Below are 21382 nucleotides of genomic sequence, written 5' to 3'. Positions count from 1 at the left end.
TTCATCACATTGTGTGTTCACCACCCAGAGTCACTTCTTCCATCACCACATATTTAACCCCATTTACCCTCATCTACCATTCCCCACCCCTTTATGCTGTGGTAACTACTAAACTATTGTCTATGTATGAGTTTTTGTTTGTCTTGTTCCTTCGTAGCTTTCAGTTTTATGTCCCACATGTCAGTGAAATCATGATTCTCGACTTTTTCTGTCTTACTTCGCTTAGCGTAATCTCAAGATCCATCCATGTTGCAAATGGTATTGCATGATCTTATAGCCGAGTAGTATTCCACTGTGTATATGTACTATTTTTTTTTCAAAACAATGTAATAGACATCATTTATATCCCTCACCCAGTGATAACCCTTCTCCCCCCGCTATTACCCCTCTGATACCACATAATAGCAATTACATTTCCACTGTCTACTCCTAATGCTGTACTTCACTTGTAATTATATGTAAAATTGTAGTTGACATTCATTATTCTTCAACTGTAGGTGTATACTGCAGTGATCAGGCATCTACATCATCCCTGAGGTCTCCCTAGTGGGACAAGTGTCCATTGAATACCCTACAAAATCTTTACGTTATTGATTACATTCCCCAAATTGACTTTTGTATCCCCTTGGCAATCATATGACTACTGATTGTGCTTTCTAATCCCCTCACCTTCCCCCTTATTCCCACCCCCCGTCGCATCTAGCAACCCTCAGTTTTTTTCCTTTGTCTCTGAGACTTTCTGATTAGTTCATTTAATTTTTTCTTTAGCTTCTACATATAAGTGAGGTCAGGGTATTTGTCTTTCTCTGACTTATTTCACAAAAATGGAATGCTTAACGAATCCTTGCGCAGGGCCCATGCTAATCTCTATAGTTCTAATTTTATATACTGCATCTTTATCCGATCATTTATCAAAGGGCACTTGGGTTTGTTTCCATGTCTTGGCAACCATGAATAATGCTGTGAACATTGGGGTACGTATGTCTACAGATAAATGTTTTCAGATTTTTTAGGGTATATTTTTAATTTCCTGACCCCACAGCCTTGAATTCAGGTTCCAGCCTAGTCCTAGGCCTCTGGACTAGTCATGCTCCTCAGTTGACAGTATCCAAAGGCTGCGCCAGGGGGCGGTAAACCGCGCGCTCGTGTGTGTGTGTGTGTGTGTGTGTGTGTGTGTGTGTGTGTGTGTGTGTGTGTGTGTGTGTGTGTGTGTTTGGAGCATGCGCAGCAGAGCCACCACAGTGCATACCCGTGGTGCTGCTGTCTCGCGCACGCTCGTGTGTGTGTGTGTGTGTGTGTGTGTGTGTGTGTTTGGAGCATGCGCAGCAGAGCCACCACAGTGTGCATACCCGTGGTGCTGCTGTCTCGCGCGCGCTCGTGTGTGTGTGTGTGTGTGTGTGTGTGTGTGTTTGGAGCATGCGCAGCAGAGCCACCACAGTGTGCATACCCGTGGTGCTGCTGTCTCGCGCACGCTCGTGTGTGTGTGTGTGTGTGTGTGTATTTGGAGCATGCGCAGCAGAGCCACCACAGTGTGCATACCCGTGGTGCTGCTGTCTCGCGCGCGCTCGTGTGTGTGTGTGTGTGTGTGTGTGTGTGTGTGTGTGTGTGTTTGGAGCATGCGCAGCAGAGCCACCACAGTGCATACCCGTGGTGCTGCTGTCTCGCGCACGCTCGTGTGTGTGTGTGTGTGTGTGTGTGTGTGTGTTTGGAGCATGCGCAGCAGAGCCACCACTGTGCATACCCGTGGTGCTGCTGTCTCGCGTTCCTGGTATGGATTCCTCGCTGCCAGTGCTGACCCTGCTATCACTCCTGTCTGGCCCGTGGACCAAGCTAGGTCAGTGTACTGGCCGACTGGCCTTCTCCTGGTGCTGTTTGTCCCAAGAAGCATCAGAAAAGGGGTGGGGCACTCCACCCTGGTGGGGGAAAGAGACCGTAGCCTGTCCGCTTCCTGGTTAGGCTCATGATGGGGCCTGGAGCAGCCGGAGGCACCTCCCAGAGGCAGCGAACCGGGGAGATGGTTAACAGCTCAAACTGTATCTCCTTTTCACTTTAATTTTGGAATCTTGAACTAAAAAAAGTCTTTAATTTCAGCTGTGCAGAACAACAGTCATTAGACATTTATATACTTCACAAAGTGATAACCCCACTCAACTGTAATTGAAAAATAAATTTTAAAAAAAGTAAAAGCAGAATGTAACAAGTCCCTCCACCCAACCCCCTCTGTACCCGTTTCCGGCTTAAACAGTTGCCAATGTATGGCTAATGTTGCTTTGGTATCCCCACTTTCCCCTTCCCTGGGGCCACAGTGAAGTGAATCCAGGCATACAATTTTATTCGTAAATGCTCTGCTTGAATAGACAAAAGGACAAGAAATCAAGAGAAAAAAAGTACCATGCCATTTTCCATCTACGAAATTAACATCCAGTTAGTGTTCAAATTCACCTACTGTAAGTGTTTCTTCATTATAGTTTAGTTGTTGAATTAGTGTCAAAATAAACTTTATACATTGCAATTCTATGTTGTTCCTTAATTCCCTTTTATTCTGAGATTTCCCTGCTTGCTCCTTTTTTTCCCCTTAAAGTGACTGAAATCATGAGTGTGTGTTAGAATGACAATGAGAAGAGGGCCAAAGATAGGATTTCTGAGGAACACGAAAAGACATGGGCTCTGCCTTTGAGGCATTTATGGTTCTTAGACATCCTTATGTAGAAACATAACACCATAAAGCAGTACATCAAGCCTCAGTAGTATGGCCTGTGGGAAATAGTAACTGACATGGCAGTAGAAAGACCTGGATCTAGTCCTGTCTCCTGCTAACTAGCTCTTTAAGTCATTTTTCTTTTTGGGTTATGGTTTCCTTCTGTTAAATAAGGTGATTGAGTTAAAGATCCTTTAAATTCTATGATTTCTTGAGGCATTGAAACAGCAAGTATGAAGGAGCTCATTCAATTATTTAATGATAATTATTGTGCACTTGTGCTAGGGATACACCGGCAAAATAGATGTAGTCCTTTCCTTTCTGGACCATATGATATAATGGTGAAAGTCATTCATAATTGACAAGAGGAAGAGGCAGCATGAGCATAAGTGTGGGGAGAAAGGTGCCAGATGTATTTTGAGGGTATAGAGTATATTACCTATCTGGGACAAAGGGTTGTGTAGAAAAATAGAGAGGTAAGGAAAAGAAATAAATATTTGTTGAAAACCTACCATGTGGTCACCATCTCACATGTTATTTTAATTCATACAGCTATGCCTATGAGATAGATGCTATTCTCACTTTATAGATGAAGAAATTGAAATTCAGATTAAGTAATTTGCTTAAGGTCACCCAGCAAATTAAGTGGCAGAACAAGAATTTAAAGCCAAATTTTTAAGCCTCCATATTTTTTTATGAATGCTCATTTTTATGAGTATTACATATGATCCAAACATTGCCATTTGTTTTATATACTAATGACTCTATTTTTTTATCGGCAGGCAATGGGCAGGTGACTGGCATGGTTCAGCTACCAGGTGGGAGATTCCAGATGGGAACAAATTCACCAGACGGCAGAGATGGTGAAGGGCCTGTCCGGGAAGTGACAGTAAAACCCTTTGCCATTGACATACTTCCTGTTACCAACAAAGATTTCAGGTAGCTCAAGTGTTCTTGCAAGAGGAGTAAAGGCTCTTCATTCTTAACACCTAAATGGAAACTTAGCTTGTTCACTACCACATGTCATCTTTGCAGTAGTACTGTGGGATAAATGTTACCTACATTTTTCAGATGAAGAATCTGAAGTCTAGAGAGGTTTACCTTGCTCTCTGTTAGTGGCAGATCTGGGCCTGGAATTCAAAATCCCTGACTATTGAGCCAGTGGATTTTCCATTACACTGGGGTAGCACTAAGAAATATGGACAAAAGTGAAACACTCAGAAACCTCTTCAACCAGGGAGAAGGGATTGGGAGAAGGATCAGACTTGCTGTGAGTACCTTAAACTCGCTTTAAATTTGCTTAGGGAAGTGGCTTTTTTTTGGAAGTCAAACATTGTGGTTCCAGTTCAATCTAAGAAGACAAGTTGAGCTGCCTTAGTTTCCTCAAGGTGATACATATTATACATACAAAGGAAGGGGGAGAGAACGGGAAGACAATAAAGCAAATGTGGGAAATGACTTAAATGCTGTACTTGTGGACGTAAAACTTTTCAAGATAAAAGGTTGTGGGGGAAAATTGATTCAGGAGACATACTGAAGGAAGCATAAGGATTGTCGGTGTACTTAGACCCTCTGCCTCGGGAATTCTACCTCTAGGGATTTGTCTGAAGAAAGGAATTAAGGTTGTCCAAAAACATTTAGCTAAAAAGATGATGTTGTAAACAACTATTATGTAAACAACTATTAACAATTTAAGGATCACTTAAACATATCAACATGACAGACTACTTAGCAGCCATTTAAAATGCTGTTGTCGAAAAGAGATAGTTATGTGAAGAAGGTAGCTTACAAAAACAATATTTAGGGTATGATCCCATTTTTAAAAACTATGTACGTAGAATGTATATGCATTTAAAAAGAGCTGGAAGTGCCACATTTCATTGGTTGACAGATTTTGCCCATGTTTTTGTTGACTTCCAAATGAAAATAATTCTAGGGAAGCACCTTGTTAAATGGTGGGGGGAGGAGACAGCAGGTGGGGAGAATATGGAATGATATATGTTAGTTGGTGTGATAATGGATGATTTTATTTTTTTTCTTTTTACCTACCTGTATTTACTCATTTTTCTACAATTCCATGTATACTCCTTATATATGATTTCAAAAAGGAAATAATATATATACGATTTTTAAAAAGGAAACTTTTTTTAAATTGAAGGAGAAATCACTTCTGATCAGACTCGTACCACACTGTGACAAACTGAAATAGGTAGATAGATAAATGCACAGTTTGCATTCTTGTCTATTTCACATTATGATTTATTACATAATAGAAATATAATGTCACCTCCAGCAAGGCCCTAAACTTTTCTTAGAACCCATAATTTGTCTCTTCCTCTCTGGTAAAAGATTCTTGAACTGTTCGGATACTCTAAGGCTGGTAAAGAGCTATTGCCACCAAATCAGGTCAACTCTCTTCTCAATGTCCCTTTGATAGGTGAATGATGTTTTCTTATAGCAGAGGGCTGGCACAGATGGGGTACTATTAGCCCAGTGAAAACAATCTATCTTTACCCCAGCAATCTTCTTGCTGAAACTTGCCCAGCCATACCAAACTATATGAAAACCCATTCTAAAATCTCAGCAACTCATTTTTGTTTGACTCAGTTTCCTTCATCTGTTATATGAAGAAAATAACATCTGTTCTGCCTCCCTTCCATGATTGTTGTGAGATTAGGTATGTAAGAAAGACCTTTCAGAAAAGAGACCCATTTCCTACCCTTAAATCTTCTCAGCAGCTTTATTCATAATCTCTAAGAACTGGAGATAATCCAAATGACCTGCAATTGGTGAATGAATAAACAAAATATGATATATCTGCACAATGAAATGCTACTCAGTAATAAAAAGGAACAACCTATGGATACTTTCAACAACTTGTATAAATCTGAGAAGTATTATGCTAAATGAAAGAAGTCATACCCAAAACTTCATACTGTATGATTCAATTTATGTGAATTTATATTCTGGGAAATGCAAAACTATAGGGATAAGAAACAGATTAGCATTTGCCAGGGCACAAGGAAATTTTGGGCGGTGTTTGAGGGAACTGCTCTGTTTCTTGATTATGATAGTGACTATAAGCTTTGTCCAAACTCACAAAAATGTACACTGAAAAATGTGAATTTTACTGTATGTGAATTACACATACAGCAAGCAACAAATTTTAAAAGAAAATCTGCTCAGGGTTTCAAATTAATTCCTTGGAGTCTATAAAAACTCTGTGATGTGTGATAAGGAGTATGAGCTGTTCTGGAGCAGGAGATGGGGAGAGTGGAGAAAAGAACGCTTTCAGCTGAACCAAGTGAAATATCTCTTTTCAGGGAGTTTATCAGAGAGAACAAGTACAGGACAGAGGCTGAGATATTTGGGTGGAGCTTCGTCTTTGAGGACTTTGTCTCTGATGAGCTTAGAAACAAAGCGACTCAGCAAATGAAGGTGAGAAAACCTGGGTTTGCAGTTGAGGGAATGGGAATGGGAACTGGACAAAGAGTGCTGTGGGATATGGGGTCACCTGGCCACTTAAAGAATCACACCTGAGAGCTGGAGGCATGGAGGAAGCTAGAGAAACCCTCTCTGGAAGAGTCAGATGAACACACACTCCCAGGAAGTTAACCCTGAGCTGGTTTCTGCATAGAGAGACTCTGTAAAGACTCAGATACATACAGGGTTCAAGATACCCCCTGAACTGGCAGGAGAACATGTTGACGAGCCTCCTACTAATAAGGCTCGTGAAATGCCATGCTGTAAAGATTCCAGACACAGCCTTACTTGGACCACCCAAGTCTCAGCCTGAAGTTTCCGCTCTGCCTCCTGTGTGTCTGTTAGGCATGCACCCTTACTGGGTTAGAGCACCTTTCAGCCATGCTCTTTCTCCTTTACAGTCTGTTCTCTGGTGGCTTCCCGTGGAAAGGGCATTCTGGAGGCAGGTAAGGGTTAGTTCCTCTGCCCCCTGGAGGGCTGGCTTCCCCAAACCCTTTACCCACTGAGGAAGAGTGAGTTAAACAGGATGACAGAGAAATTTCTGGGCAACAGCGAAGCAGCCCCATTTCTTCTGCCTTAATCCTTTCCTCATTGCCCATCCCATTTCTCTGTTCAATACCATGTTTAGTCTCTACTTTCTGACTGTGGACCTATCCTCACTCACCGGCTCTCTTCTCCAACCTCTTTGCTTCATCTAGTGTTAAAAGCTGAACTCAGGTTCCCTGAGCCTAGGCCTCCTCAGAAGCTCCCAGAAGCCTATCTCATTTCATCCTGTCCATCAGCCTACAGGTCCCGGCTCTGGCATCCAAGAGAGACTGGAGCTCCCAGTGGTACACGTGAGCTGGAATGATGCGCGTGCCTACTGCGCTTGGCAGGGGAAACGGCTGCCCACTGAGGAAGAATGGGAGTTCGCTGCCCGAGGGGGCTTGGAGGGTATAAGACACCAAGGCGATTTCCCTTTATTCTTCTCCCCATTCTGTCCTGCATAGGGTGCTTTAAAGGTGGAAAGGGTCCATGCTCCCTAGAGCAGTACTGCTTAGAGCGTGTGGTGAGGGACTGGTTGCTGTTATTTTCATCTCTAATCCACCAAATGCTACAAAAATTAATAACTGGAAAAAGGGAATGAAAAAACACGTAAAATTTATTATTATTGCAGATTCCACAAACATGTTATATTTCAATAAATATAATCAGAACAGCATAGCATAGGGAAAAAGGGGAGTTATCCAAATTACATGCCTTTCCACTTGGTGTATATGGATTAATTAATATGAAGAATCACTGTTTGCTCATAACATTGTTCTGCAGTCCTAACTAAACGAAAGTGATGAGGGTGAAATAGCAGTGCCCCATGTTCAACACCTCTGCACACTCTTTGAATGAACACTGGCTATACCAGTAGGCAGACTTGTTAGTATGACAGATGAGGTTGCTTGTTCAGTTAGCCAATCTAAGGCCCAGTAACAAGTTTCTCAATGGCTACCCATAATTTCTATGCTGCTTTCCACAAGAACTGGTAACAAACAGTTTGCACAGTAGCATGCATCAGAACCACACCCAGGACACACTACCCTGGAGGTAACACAGGGGCCAGGGCTCCGATGCAGCAGTGAGTGGAAAGGAGGAACAGGAACTTCCCTCAGCACCTCCTAACTTCCTTTTGCCTCCCTCACTCTTTGTCTTTCCCTTCTTTCCCAACTCTTCACCTCTGCCTTCCCTGCTGTCTCCTTGCCTTCCTGGCAGGTCAGGTTTACCCATGGGGAAACCAGTTCCAGCCAGGCCGCTCCAACCTGTGGCAGGTAAGACAAACATTCTTTACTCCTGTCCTTTCTCAAAGCACAGACTGGGCATTGTTACGCTGTGGGACTCAGAGGGCTCTGTGTCTTAAGGGAACTGAAAAATGGTGAGGGGTAAAGCAACAGACAGTGTGGAAGTGTGAGTGTGCTCAGGACTAAATCATTTATTGCCTGAGAGTGGTGGGGTGACTTCACAGAGAAGATGACATTTGAGCTGAATAAGTGGGATTCACCAAGTGAAAAGTGGAGAAAAGGGTGTTCCAAGCAGAAAACAAGAAACAATATGAGTGTCATCAGTGGATTAGGACAGGAAACTGTGTTTGGAGATGCGACAGATTCAGAGAGGCTGGAACATAGAGAAATCGGGCTAGGGGTGTTAGGAGACGAAGCAGACAGTTGGTTGGAGGCAGATTTCAAAGGATGAGCAAGGGGTGCCAAGATGTGGTTTTAGATTTTATCCTCTAAGCAGTGGGGAACGCACGGAGGTTTTTAAACGGGAATACCAGTATCGTTTTCACTTTGGGGGGGGGGGGGGAGATGCTAATTGTTGCTGATTTGTGCAGAGCCAGATGGAATGGCTGCAGTGGTGGTGGGAGGGTCCTCTGGATTTGGATCTTTGGTAATGGCCCCAGTAAATGTAAACACTTGAATTAAGTGGAAATAGAATGGAGAGGAAGCCAAGTGGGGGAGGCATGTCTGAGAAGACAGACAGGATTTGGTAATTAATCAGATGTGGGGGGTAGGAGAGAGCTGGGCTCAAGCATGAATCCAAGCCTGGGCAACAGGGCGGTGGGGCGACTATTACCCAGAATAGATAATGTGCTTGTTTGATGGGAGAGATGGGACCTGGTCAGTGTGGGGTCAGCTTAGCTCAGGATGCTTTGGGTCATTTTTATGTTCAGTCAGAGGTTGAAAATGTGAGTCTGAAGCTTAGGACAGAGGTCTGGATCAGAGCAAGTGACTTGTGAGTCATTAGCATATACCTTAGTCAAAGAGGCTATCCCCCCCACCCCGACACTCTGTAGAGTGAGGGGAGCACAGTGTCAGCATTTCAGGGGGGAGCATTGGAAAGGGCCTGGAGGGGAGACTGACATTTTGGGATCAGAACTTTACAGAAAGAGATATCTGACAGCATTGATAAATTAACCATTTTGAGCCTGTTGTTAATTTTGTGTGTTTTTTCCCCCTTCTTACCCCTCCCCCCCCCGTCTTCCCACCTCTGGTTCAAGCCGTTGTTTCTCAGTCTAGTTGTGTAGCTCCCTGGCCCGTGCTGGTATTGTGAGCCTTGTTCTCCCCCTGGCTGAGGCAGTTGGTCACCAGTTGACAGTCGGCCACTCACAGCAGCTCTCACCAGCTGCCAGCCACTCATGGCAGCACACAGCAGCCAGCCACAGCCCGCGGAAACTCATGCCAACCTCCAGCTACTCACAGCAGCCCAGCGCCAGGGAGAGCTGTTGTTCACAATCTTAGCTGTAGAGGGCACAGCTCACTGGCCCATGTGGGAATCGAATTGGTGACTGTGGCGTTAGGAGCACAGCGCTCCAACCTCCTGAGCCACCGGGCCAGCCCCAGGATGGTAAATCTTTAAGCCTAAATTTCTTCCTCTCAGGGGAAGTTCCCCAAGGGTGACAAGGCTGAGGACGGCTTCCATGGACTCTCCCCAGTGAATGCTTTCCCCCCACAGAATAACTATGGTAAGATTTTTCAACTGGTTGCTGTAAACATTCACGAATTGGTTGGCAGGAACATTCTATTTGACAGATGAGGCAGAGAGAGGCACCCCAGGGAAAGCATTTGCTCCCTGGGCTCTGATGGCTGGGAGGGGGGTGGTGCTTCCCAGCCAGGACTAACCCACCCGCTGTGCTGCAGGGCTCTACGACCTCATGGGCAACGTGTGGGAGTGGACAGCTTCCCCATACCAGGGTGCTGGTCAGGACATGCGTGTCCTCCGGGGGGCATCCTGGATCGACACATCTGATGGCTCTGCCAATCACCGTGCCCGTGTCACCACCAGGTGAGGGGCGTGGTAGCTGGGGGCTGAGGGTGTCGGGCCTGGCCTCCCAGAGCAGGCAGCATCAGGACCATTGTTGACACTGCTTCTGCACTTCTGCCAGCACCGCAGTTGGTGGGCATCGAAAAGAAAGCCAGCAGCACTAGCTGTGAAAAATAAGAGTCCAGGACAACTTGTGCCTTTTCTTGTTAGCTCTCAGCACCAAGGGAGACTTTGTGCCCAGGATCTTAATTATATGGGTGTCTCCTCTCCTCATGACTAGGTGTGCAGAGGAGGGATTGGGGGGGCCACATCAATAGTTCATGGCCATGGGTCATGGTGGGCACATGAAAATCATTTTCTACAACCATCTGGTCTTACAATCAAGGACACGATAGGATCAGGGAAGTCCTGCGACCTGCTCATTTCATACAGATGGTCAGCAGTGGCACCTGGATGGCAGAGTCCCAGGCGCCCGAGTCCCTTCTAGAACTTTTTACTATAATCATCCGTAGATTTATTTTGGTTGCTCTCCCTGCAACTCCTCCTAGTCCTTGGCTCCATAAGGATGGTAGAGAGACCGCTGTTTCAGTGGCTTCAGGATATCAGGTTCACAGGCGTCTCTTTGACCCATTGAGGCCCCTGGCTTTTCTCACCTCCTTTTTCAGTAGTGGAGAAAGTACTGGCCTAGAAACCAGCAAACTGGGCTTGACATTAATTCTGTGCCACAGAAGCAGTGGTTGGCCTTGGGGAAGACATTTAAATTTATCTAGTGTCTGATTCTGCTTTCCAGAGCTGTTGGGAAATGGCAAATGAAGGGATAGATGTGAGACTTCTTTGACAGATATGAAGTCCTGACTGGCACTATGACACTCTTACCTCTTGCTGACAGGTTTTTTTCATTTGAGTTATTCTAAACTACCAACAGTCAAAGTTATTAGTCATAGCTTTCTCTGCCTTCCAGTGCAGTCTCTCAGAACCACTCTCACTTGCCCCACCCTGTCCCAAGGCTGCTGCATATCTCCAGGCATGCCCTCATACCAGGCTTTCTTCCAGAGCATCCCACCCCAGTCCTCAGGTGCCCCAGACCACAGCAGGCCCTGGAGGTGGAGCAGAAAAGTTGGGTAAGGCCCCAGGCCCCCATCTCAACCAATGTCCATTCTCTCTCCCCTTCTCGGGTGGCAGGATGGGCAACACTCCAGATTCAGCCTCAGACAACCTGGGCTTCCGCTGTGCTTCCAGTGTAGGTCGACTACCTGGAGAGCTGTGAGCAGCCACGTAGAGCCAAGGAGAAGAGTCCTCCATGGTACCCATGCCACTCCCTGGTGACATTCCAAACACAGCCAAACTCCACACTCATCAGCTTCAGCTTCAGGAATGACCTCCTTCCCATTCCTCCAGCCTTCTGTGACAGCACCTCTCACCAGGCAGGCAAGACCTCTGACTGCAGAGGATGGCTTCCACTGTCTTCTTGAGGAAAGGGCCCAATTTATTGATGATGGCCGGGAGCTGGGTGTTTCTCTTAGGGGCCAACTGGTAACCCTGTACGAGCCAAGTACTCAGATAATTGGGGCAGAGTGCTCTGAAAGGCAGTTTGGTAAAAGAGTTTAAATCTGTTCCCTCCCCTTTTCTCCGTGTCTCACTCAGGGATCTGACATTGTTTTCTCAAGGCAGAATTTCCCTGGTTCTCTTTATTTTCCCAGCAAATTGCTGTAGAAAGAAAATGCTTCCTTTGTTTGCCTCATTTATAGTGTTTCATATGCCTCTAAAGGAACCTGATTTCCACTCTCTATGTAAAATGCAGCAGCGTGGGCTCTTTAAAGCGCAATGTCAGTCTCAAGGGTCTATGAGAACCGAATATTTGCCAGGTGAAACTGCATCGTGGGAGTAACAGAATAAATAATACTCCAAAAAGACAGACATCAGAAGCTTCCCTTTGTATTGTTGACTATGTCAGGGCTTCCTCATGCCTCTCCCCTGAGAGGAACCTGCTACCGGGTGTCACTGGATGTAGTGAGGTCAGAAAACTGCTGTGATTGTATATCTGACTGTTATCGGTCGTTTATCCTCACCCTGAGACCCCACGGGAAATACATACAAGTGTCAGTAACACTGGGTCTCCACGAGGAGAAACTGAGATGGTGGCACAACTGGGAAGGGGAGAAGCCAGAAGGCTGGTGGGGGTGGGGAATCACATCTAGTGCCCTCCTCTGTGGACCTGGCCCTGACTGCACTTACCATGGTGTGATGGGAGTGCCCTGATCTTCCTGTGCAGAGCCTCTGCGAGGGACAGTGGCCCAATTCCAGGGGTCCTAGCAGGACCAGGTGCCCCTCTGGACAGGGCCCGGCACACAAGCTCATTCCTTTGGCTAATGTTTCTGTGACTCCCCCTCCCTAGCAGTCCCCGCTCCTCCATCCTGCCTGCCGGCCCTTCAGTAGTCTTCCTCCACCAGGGAGAGAAACACAGCCTTGGGTATGTTCTCAAAGAGGGCCGCCCTGTTCTGCTGCTGCCCCTTCTTCACCCAGTGGCCGTAGATTCGGAAAGCATAGGCATCAATGAGTCGGCGCAGAGGTCGGAGGGCATAGGGGTCACGAATGACGATCTCACGGGTCACAGGCTTCACCCGGTGGTACTGGTAGTAGATCCGCACTGAAGCTAGCACGGTCAGAGCGATCACCTGCAGGGGGCGGGACCTCTGTCTCCCCCTCCAGTGCAGGGAGGCCTGAGCTCCTTTGCCAAGAAGCCTTGCATGGCTTCTTGTGGGGCCTTTCCCAGTATTTCTCCCATTCCCACCCCAGCGGCATCTGCAGGGATTTAGACTGTCAGAGCCAGTCAGGTGATATCCGTCTTCCCCGAAGCCAGGAGAATTTGAACTGAACCATCATGGGGGGTTGGGAGAGGAGGGGAGGTACCCTGGAAACCCTGGGCGTGTAAGTAGTAGTCCCTGGGGGCAAGTCCCTGAGGATTTGGACTTGAGGAGGCAGCAGCAACTACCCCAGGGCCCAAGGTAGGAAGAGAACATCTCACCTTGAACTTCCCCCGGGGGCTGAAGTGACGCACTTCTTCCACAACATACTGCTGGAAGAAGGGATGTGCTAAGGCCTCTTCTGCTGAACAGCGGCCCTGGGGGTTCACCACCAAGAAGCGGGAAACCTGAGACAACAAGGGAGGTGTTGTGAAACCAACACAACAGGGTCCCCTCCAGCACTTCAGAAGACATGGGGTCTTTCCTGGCAGATGCCTCCATCCTGTGGCATGGAATACTCCCCTCCCCCCCATGGCGGGCTCTTCCCCTTGCCTGAGCTGGGGAGCCAGCAGGCCTGGTGCCTCACCAAGTCTTTCACGGTGTCCGAGTAATCATCCCATTCGGGTGAGCCAAACTGGTAGTTGCCACTCATTATCATCCTCAGCATGAGCATCTGCTTCCGGTGCCAGAAGGGTGGGGAGCCAGCCAACAGGGTGTACATGATGACCCCAGTGCTCCACCTGGCACCCGGGGGTGGGGAGGAAGGCAGAAGGGCTGGCTGTAGCTCCTGCCCATTCTTCCCTTCCCCAGTCAGGTGTTCCCAGCCATGGTGGCATCCCTGTCCTGATGAGTCACCTTCCCCCAACACACTCACATGTCCACCTCCTTCCCATAGCCTGGATGGTCATCGTTCATGGAGCACTCAATGATCTCAGGGGCCAGGTAACTGGGGGTCCCACAGACCTCTGCAGGAAAAGTTACCATCAGGACAGGCCAGCAGGGGGAACTTGGAATAAGAAGGTCCAAAGACACAATCCAGATGTAACTGAAATGGTGTTTGGGCTGGGATTCTCCTAATACTAGCCAACTTCAGGGCCAAGGGCAGGGGCCAGGTACTGGCTCATAGGGCCACTCACTTGGGGCCTGTTTGTTCCCTGGGCACGTCTAGCCATCCTGGCCTAGATCTCAGACAGTGGGAACCTGGTTCAGCTCAGTCCTGGGAAGAGGGCCTACTGAAAAGACATCTAGCCATGAAATGATCGTATTTTCATTCTGGGGAGACTAATAGGGGAGAAGTCCAGGCAATCTCTGTTCCTGGGAGAGTTAATAGAAATCCTGAGCCCCTGACACAGGCCGAGGCCCCGTTACCGGACCTCGCAGCTTCTGTCCTGGCTCCAGCTGGCAGGAGAAGCCAAAGTCTGTGAGCTTGATGTTCATGTCATCGTCCAAGAGGATATTCTCGGGCTTCAGATCACGATGCACGATGTTGAGTTTGTGCAAGGTGCAGATCACCTCTAGCAGGGCTCTCATGATCTTTCTGGAGTGAGACAGGCACATGTTACTCTCGTCTCCTACTCTGTAGGGTCAGGTAGCAGGCAGGGAGACTGAAGCCCTCATACCAGCCAGACTGCAAGTGAGAGAGGGCTTGGGACAGACTGGGACAATCTAGGCTGAGCCAAGGGTGGAGGGAGACCACAAAAGCCAGGGGTGCACACGCCCAGCCCAGACAAGTGTGCCCCATGCCCTCCCTCTCCCCGCCACGAGTTGTGGGTGCCTGCAGCACCAGGACTCGGGCAGGGAGTTGGGAGAAGGGCAGATGGACCCTCACCTGGTTTCCTTCTCACTCAGGGTTACCTTCTCAGTGAGGTAATCAAAGAGCTCCCCTCTCTTCATCCTGTGGGGACAGAGGGTTTGTAGCTTACCCTACTCCCAGAGAGCTGTTTGTCACCCAAATATCTCCAGAGGCAAAGTGGGCTACTCCCCAAAAGGACCAGGGTCTGTGGGGAGGAGCTGGGGGGAATGAGCAGAGAGGTTGTCTGGGAAGATTGGAAGAGCAAGGGGAGCTGGAGGGGTGGGGGGATTGCACCAGTGTGAAGGTCTCCCCCACCCCCACCTCTGCCAGCATGGACTAGGATCTATCAGGGCCAAAATCAGAGCTGGGAGGTGAGACTGGCCCAAGGCCCCAGTCAGAAGGACACGAGTATCTTGAACTTTCCCAGGAGCAAATGGAAGAAATGGCAGTACAAGTGTTGAAGGAGCAGTTTTGCCTATTTTAGGATTGAGAATTGTGGTTCAGTCTTCTCACTTCTTGGGATGATCTATAAAGAGGTATCTGTTAAAACAATCTAGTTGCCTGGAGGGTAACTTAGGGTGGCATTAAAATAGGTTCCCCATGCAGCTTCTTCAAAGGTTAGTGACATTTGAGCTGCCTCAAGGGCTCCCCAGGGACAGTGCCGATGAGCAGCTGTCAAGTCTGGAGGGGCCATGGGAAAGGCTCCCTCAGTTAAATTAAATAGGAAATACGCCTCCTGCCCCTCACCCGCCCCTCCAGGGAAAGCAGTGACATTCCTAGGGCACAAGGGATTTGCCAGTATCACAGACAGGTAAGAAAACCATTGAGCTTAGCTGCTGGGCAGAGATGGAGGTTCTGTTTGAGGAGACAACTGAGAAGTTACAGAGGTGATCCTTGTTTCATACAGTATCTTTACAATGTTCCTAAAAGACAATGTGTGAATCCAGCCTTTGATGAATCCTTTTAATTCCATTTTGAAGACACTGGGAGAACTCACTATTAGCAACAGCAGCAGCAAGGAGATTCCCCAGGCAACACTGGAGACAGCAGCCTCCTGCCTTCCTGGAACTGGTGGTTCAGTTGTACACACGTGCCAAATTACATTGTGTCTCCATGTAGACCAACACCCTGTGTCCAGTACGGCTACAATATGGAATGTTCCAACAATACCAAGTCTACCTGGATGATTTTCTCAATGTAAATCCAGCCCCTAAATGAGCTGTTGCGGATGGAGAAATCAAGCCACCCTTTTACAAAGAATCACGCAGCAGAGATTCTGTTCTTTAGTGAAGAAGACAGGGGAGTGGGGGAATGAGGAGCCAGAGAGTTCCTTTCCCTGGGAAACTTTTCTAATAAAAATGGCGATGTGACTGAATGCACCATTCAAAGAACACTTTGTGTTTTTTGAATTTGATGCTGAAAGCCTGGTGAGTTAGGCAGAGTGGTCGATATCATTTTTCCTGTCTTGAAAAAACAGAGGCTCTCAGAGCTGGTGCCTGTGACAGGAGCTCATCTCAGTAGCCCTGCTGGTGCAGAAGCAGGGAAGTAGTGACACGTGAGGGTTAGGATGATGTCCATCTTTGCATTGCACCCCACATGCCACCTCTGCCTCCCTGCTGGGTCTCTGGCCTCCCCCTTTCCACTCTTGCCTCATGACAATCAACAGGATCCTTTTCAAAAGTGAATCAGATCGCATTACCCTCCTGATCTCCACCCTCCTTCCCATAGCTAAAATGCTCAGGAATCAGGTCTTTGGTACTGACCGACATTGCATCCTGTCATCACCACCAGCTCACTCCATTTCCCCACCAGGCTCTTGCCAGTCCTTGAACATGCCAAGCCCATACAGCTGGGCCTTTGCTCTGGCTCTTCCTCTGCTGGAAGGTTCCTTCTCCAGGTCACTGCTCAGATCAACCCTGGAGAGCCTTCCCTGACCATTTCATCTAAAGAAAAGAAGCCCCACCTCTCTCTAACCCAGTCAGCTTTATGTGTATGCACATGTACATAACTGTGTGTGTGGCTTCATTGCTTTCCAGTCACTGCCTGTGAAAATCATTACATGAAGTCAGAGACCTCATCTCTCTTGTTCATTGTTGTATCCTCAATGTCTAGAATAAGTATTGAATGACCATCATCATCATTGTAGCATTTACATTGTGCCAGTCACTGTGCTATTATTATTCCCATAATACTGATGAGAAAACTGATAGTCATAGAAATAATCCAGCCCATACCCAGTGGTCCCAGGTTTCAAAACCTGCAGCCTGACCCCAGGTGCTGATCCGCCTAGAGTATCTGTGATCTTGTTTGGCATTCACAATGTAGGGGCCTGGCTGTTGATCCCCAGGAAGCCCTGGATGGGGGCCCACAAAACAAGGTTCTCCCATAAGTCCCAGGGTGTGTCTGACTCCAGGGTTGGGTACTTACAGATCAAACACCAAGAAGAAGAAAGTGTTGGTCTCATAAGTGTCCTTCAGTTGTACTGAAATGGAAACAGCCAGCTTGTCTCAGGCAGCAGAGGCAGCAGGCACAGGGGCAGTGGGGGCAGAGGGGCAGGAGGATTAAAGTGGATGGGGCTGACTTCAGAAGTGGAAGGGATATCAGGATGGGCTCAAAGGAGGTCCACCAGGGGAGGGGACAGGCCTGGGGACTTCCTTCCCCCTTCCCCGCCCCACACCCAGCCCCAGCCGTGCCTGTGACCGCTTTGGTCAGGCTGAAGAGGAGGCTTAGACAAAGCTGAACCCCCGGGGCAGTCTTCCTGAGGGTTGGAACTGGGAAACTGAAGTCTCAGGGCACTGGGCTGGAGGGACCTCGGGGTACAGGAGACACTGGACAGTTCTGGTTAGCTGCACGATGGGGACACACCCCTGACTTGGGTTATCAGGGCAGAGTCATGACAGAGCACCCGCTGTGGTGCGGGGCTACCACTCACTGATGTTGGGGTGCCCTGAAACCTTGCGCAGGATGTCCACCTCCTTCAGCGTGGCCTGTCGCAGCTCCTGCACCTCCTTGGAGCTGAAGCTGCCACCCCCTGTGATGTCAATGACCTTCACTGCATATTCCTGGCACGTGGGCTTGTGGATGCAGCGCCTGACGACACTGCTGACTCCCCTGGGGGTGCAGAGAACAAATGGTCCCAGGGCCCCACTCCAGGGGAAGCCCCAAGTCTAGGCTACAGCAGAGATGTCCCGCCTTGTCCCCCAACTCTCTGTGAACTTTTGGGGACAATCAGATGAAGAAGGCACAGAAAAGGTGACTTTCTTGTGGCTGATGAGTGAGTGACCAGTCTGGTTTCAGGCCTCTTCACTCCCAATTCAGTGCTCTTTCACACTTAGAAAAAACCTGGACACTCTTAAGGCCATAAGCTTCCTCTGACCCCTGACCCCTGACCCTGACCCCAGCCGAGTTTGGGTGTGCTTGTCAGCAGCATCAGGGAAAGCTCTTTGCCAGGACAGGTCTCTGATCTGGGTACTCTTAGACCCCCTTATCTGTCCTGGCTCAGGAGGGATTGTCCAAGTGGACAGTGCTTTGGGGTGGAAATGGGTTCAGTGCTCAGGGTCAAGCAGACATTGCTCCTGTCCACAGAACCAGCTGGAGCCCAGGACAACACTTTGTGGGAAAGGCCGGGGCCTTACCTGCCCAGGATCTCCTTGGGCTCATAGTTCTCATAGAAACCCTGTGCAGAACCTGAGTCCGGCAGTGCCTCGTCCCTTGTCATGCTCAGCTTGTTGGGGGTGACTCTGAAGGGCTCTGAGGGGAGAACAGAAAGGACCAATTACCCTCCTGATGTAGAGGATGTGCTCTTTGAGGGCTGGAACCGTTTCCCACTCATTTTTGTCTCTCCTGGCATGGGGCTGGCCTCTTGTGCATGTTCAAAACAAATGTTTGTGAACTGAAAATAATGCTTTGGAGAGAGCCCAGCATCCTTCTTCCCACTGGGGGTAAAATCTCCTGAGCCCCGGGGAACCTGTGTCTCCCTACGTGTTCTCACCATAAGTGGCAGTAATCAGCCAGGCCCAGGCCTAGGCCTTAGGCGGGAGAGGCCCAACGTTACCTCTGAGGAGGATGGCACACCCTTGATTTTAGAAAGAACCACAGAGAAACCCTGCAGAGGACAACCTAACGTTCTTCTTCCTTTCTGTGGAGATGAAGCTGATCCTGCTTTTCCTTTGCCTGCTCTCTGCACTTGTGGGAAAAGGTGAGAAACTTCACAGTTTCATCTTCTTCTAGCCTCTCCTTATCTATGGCAGTCCTAAATGTGTGACCTGAAAACACCCCTTCTTCCAGAACACACTTCCTGTGCTTCCTACTGTTCCTTCTGTCCTTAACCAGGACTTTCATAGTCACTCACTCGCTCACTCATTCATTCTGTTATATTCTTTGTGAAGCACTGTACCAGGTGCTCTGAGGGATGCAGAGCTTGATGGTTGAGTCCTGGTCCCAGCCTCTGGTATCACTTGTCACTGTGTGCTGTCTGTCATCACCCCCATTACACTGTGACCTCCAGGATGTCCCAGCAATCCCTCCCCTCTGTGCCCAGTGCAGGCACATAGCAGGTGCTGCCCCCTAGATGTGAGTTGGAGGTTGGAGGTATCCCTTCTGTCAGGGTCCTGCTGGCAGAATGCCCCATGTCCTACCTAACAATGGCCAGAGAGCACAGAGGGGCCCTGCTGCAGCTGGGGAAGAGCAGAGCCCAGACATTCAGGCCTGGACATGCAGAAGCTAGGCTGGCCAGCTGAGCTTCAGCTATGAGGAGGCTACCTGGTACTGAACTCCCACCTCAATGAAGGATTTGAGGAATGGAGAAAATCATCCACCAGCAGGAAGAAGATAGAAAAAGGGCACCAAGCCATTATGGAAGGCAGTGTGGAGGTTCTTAAAAAAATTACGAATAGAATTGCCATATGACCCAGCAATCCCTCTCCTGGGCATCTACCCAAAAAATCTGAAAACATTTATACCTAAAGACACGTGTGCTCCAATGTTCATTGCAGCTTTGTTTATGGTGGCCAAGACATGGAAACAACCAAAATGTCCTTCGATGGATGAATGGATAAAGAAGTTGTGGTATATATACACAATGGAATACTATTCGGCGGTAAGAAAAGATGATAGAGGACCATTTGTGACAACATGGATGGATCTTGAGAGTATAATGCTAAGCGAAATAAGGCAGACAGAAAAAGCAGAGAACCCTATGATTTCACTGATATGTGGCATATCAACCACAAACAACAAAAGAACAAGACAAATGAGAAACAAAAACTCATAGACACAGACAATTGTTTAGTGGTTACCAGAGGGTAAGGGGGGTGGGGGGTGGTAGATGAGGGTAAAGGGGATCAAATATATGGTGATGGAAGGAGAACTGACTCTGGGTGGTGAACGCACAATGGAATTTACAGATGATGTAATACAGAATTGTACACCTGAAATCTATGTAACTTTACTAACAGTTGTCACCCCAATAAACTTTAATTAAAAAAAAAGAAAGAAAACAGGCACCAGTTGCCACTCTGCAGGGCCCAAACTGCGTCTAGGCCCACTTACTGCCCTTTCTGGGCCCAAGAAGGCCTAGCCTGTCAAAGAGGCCATTTGCTGACAGCCTAGCGGCAGCCCTGGCTGTCTCTCTCAGACTCAGGCTGGCTGTTCCAGGAAGCCTGTTGTCCCCACTGCTGGGTGCCTGGTTACCAGAGAAAGGACTAGAATAACAGTCTACTCTGCCAGCAGCAGGCTCCTGGGCTGCTCACAGGCTGCCTCTGCCCTGTCAGCAACCCCAGCTGAGCACAGGAGTGTCTGTTCCCCATAAAAACAAGCTAGTTTTCTGGCAAGTCCTTTTTAAGTTCCCAAGAGGGGCACCTGTGCCCCCAGCTCCCAAAGCTGGGTAGCACTGGGGCTTTCCTTTGCCCCAGCCCTCTGTCAGCAGAGGGTATATCTGGACCCACCCCAGACTGCCATCTGTGCTGGGGACTCTGTGCCTTGGCACGGCCAGGTCCACGTAATTCTACCTGCATTTCTCTCCTAGGGTGGCATGGGGGAGGTTTCTCCTGCCCCAGCACTTTGCTCTAGGTCTAACTTGGGGCCGACTTCATGCCACAGTCCACTGCCCCCACCTGCACCCCGACACCCTTCCCAAGACCCCTTTGAAAAGAGTCACCAAGTGGGAGTAGGTAGCTTTGTCCTTTCTAGAACATAATATCGCACCCCCAAACTCAGAGTCAGAGTACCGTCACAGAGACCCACTTTCTATAGATGAACTCCTTTGGAGGGGGCTTCAAGAGTCAACGCTCACTCTTGCAGCCCATCTGCTTTTGGAAGGGAGAAGTGAGTCTAATGTAGTTGAGGGTTTGTCTTCTCTGCCCCACAGCCTCCCCGTCTCCCCGCTGGCCGCCTGGCTTTCGTCCATCACTGGCCCAGCTACTTACCGTTAGGTCCTCTCAGGCCCTTGAGTGAACTCAACAGGAATCCAAAGGTCCCAGAGCCCCTTGGGGAAGGGGGTACAACAGAGGACTGAAGCGTGTCCCGACCAGACACCTGTGGCCAGAGCAGGATTATCTTGCTACTCTTCCTTTCGGGCTTTGCTCCTTGATGAGGGAAGGCTGAGGTGCCAAAAATAAATCACAACTGCAAACCCGGGAAGCAGGCCAAGGCTCAGCAGGGACAGCGCATGGAGCCACGTCTCAGTAGGGGTGACCTCTGGTGGAGGGCGAGGGAAGCTCGGGAGACCTGGGACAAGCCATTACGGCCTGAGGTGATCAGCCTTCCTTCTGAAGCTCACCTGGCCTCCCGGCCCAGAGAATATGAAGCCAGTCCCTTGCCAGGAATGCATTCACTTTTCTGGGAGCGAGATTTGTTTGTGACATTAGGAAACAGCAG

The 21382-nt window shown here is 48.5% G+C and overlaps 2 protein-coding genes across 9 annotated transcripts; one reads left to right on the top strand and one right to left on the bottom strand.

Annotated features, from left to right (window-relative positions):
- The first annotated feature begins 1487 nt into the window (after window positions 1–1487).
- On the top strand, window positions 1488–11889 carry SUMF2 (sulfatase modifying factor 2). Of its 8 annotated transcripts, none has more exons than XM_019719080.3 (10): window positions 1496–1834; window positions 3481–3637; window positions 6022–6136; window positions 6583–6627; window positions 6964–7114; window positions 7925–7980; window positions 9587–9671; window positions 9847–9991; window positions 10932–11091; window positions 11210–11433. In XM_019719080.3, exons 1-10 carry the CDS (start codon window positions 1771–1773, stop codon window positions 11294–11296), a joined length of 1065 nt encoding a protein of 354 aa, XP_019574639.1. In that variant the 5' UTR covers window positions 1496–1770; the 3' UTR covers window positions 11297–11433. The 8 variants fall into 8 exon arrangements, with proteins under 8 accessions (XP_074184597.1, XP_074184598.1, XP_019574639.1 ...); XM_074328495.2 differs by having other exon boundaries at window positions 1498–1834; window positions 10977–11091; window positions 11210–11889; XM_019719085.3 differs by having other exon boundaries at window positions 1502–1834; window positions 11024–11091; window positions 11210–11349.
- On the bottom strand, window positions 11890–21107 carry PHKG1 (phosphorylase kinase catalytic subunit gamma 1). Its single transcript, XM_019719078.3, has 10 exons — window positions 20932–21107; window positions 18142–18256; window positions 17439–17617; window positions 16934–16988; window positions 14543–14608; window positions 14088–14251; window positions 13589–13679; window positions 13301–13454; window positions 12996–13121; window positions 11890–12645 (listed from the first exon to the last, which is right to left on the bottom strand). The coding sequence occupies exons 2-10, from the start codon at window positions 18222–18224 to the stop codon at window positions 12400–12402; spliced, it is 1164 nt and encodes a 387-aa protein (XP_019574637.1). The 5' UTR covers window positions 18225–18256; window positions 20932–21107; the 3' UTR covers window positions 11890–12399.
- Window positions 21108–21382: the final 275 nt, after the last annotated feature.

The sequence above is a fragment of the Rhinolophus sinicus genome, chromosome 3, assembly GCF_057876585.1.
Source record: "Rhinolophus sinicus isolate RSI-liver-muscle chromosome 3, RSI-T2T, whole genome shotgun sequence".
Lineage (NCBI taxonomy): Eukaryota > Metazoa > Chordata > Mammalia > Chiroptera > Rhinolophidae > Rhinolophus > Rhinolophus sinicus.
The sequence above is the reverse complement of the archived record's forward strand: the minus strand, read 5'-3'. Positions and strand labels throughout refer to the sequence as shown.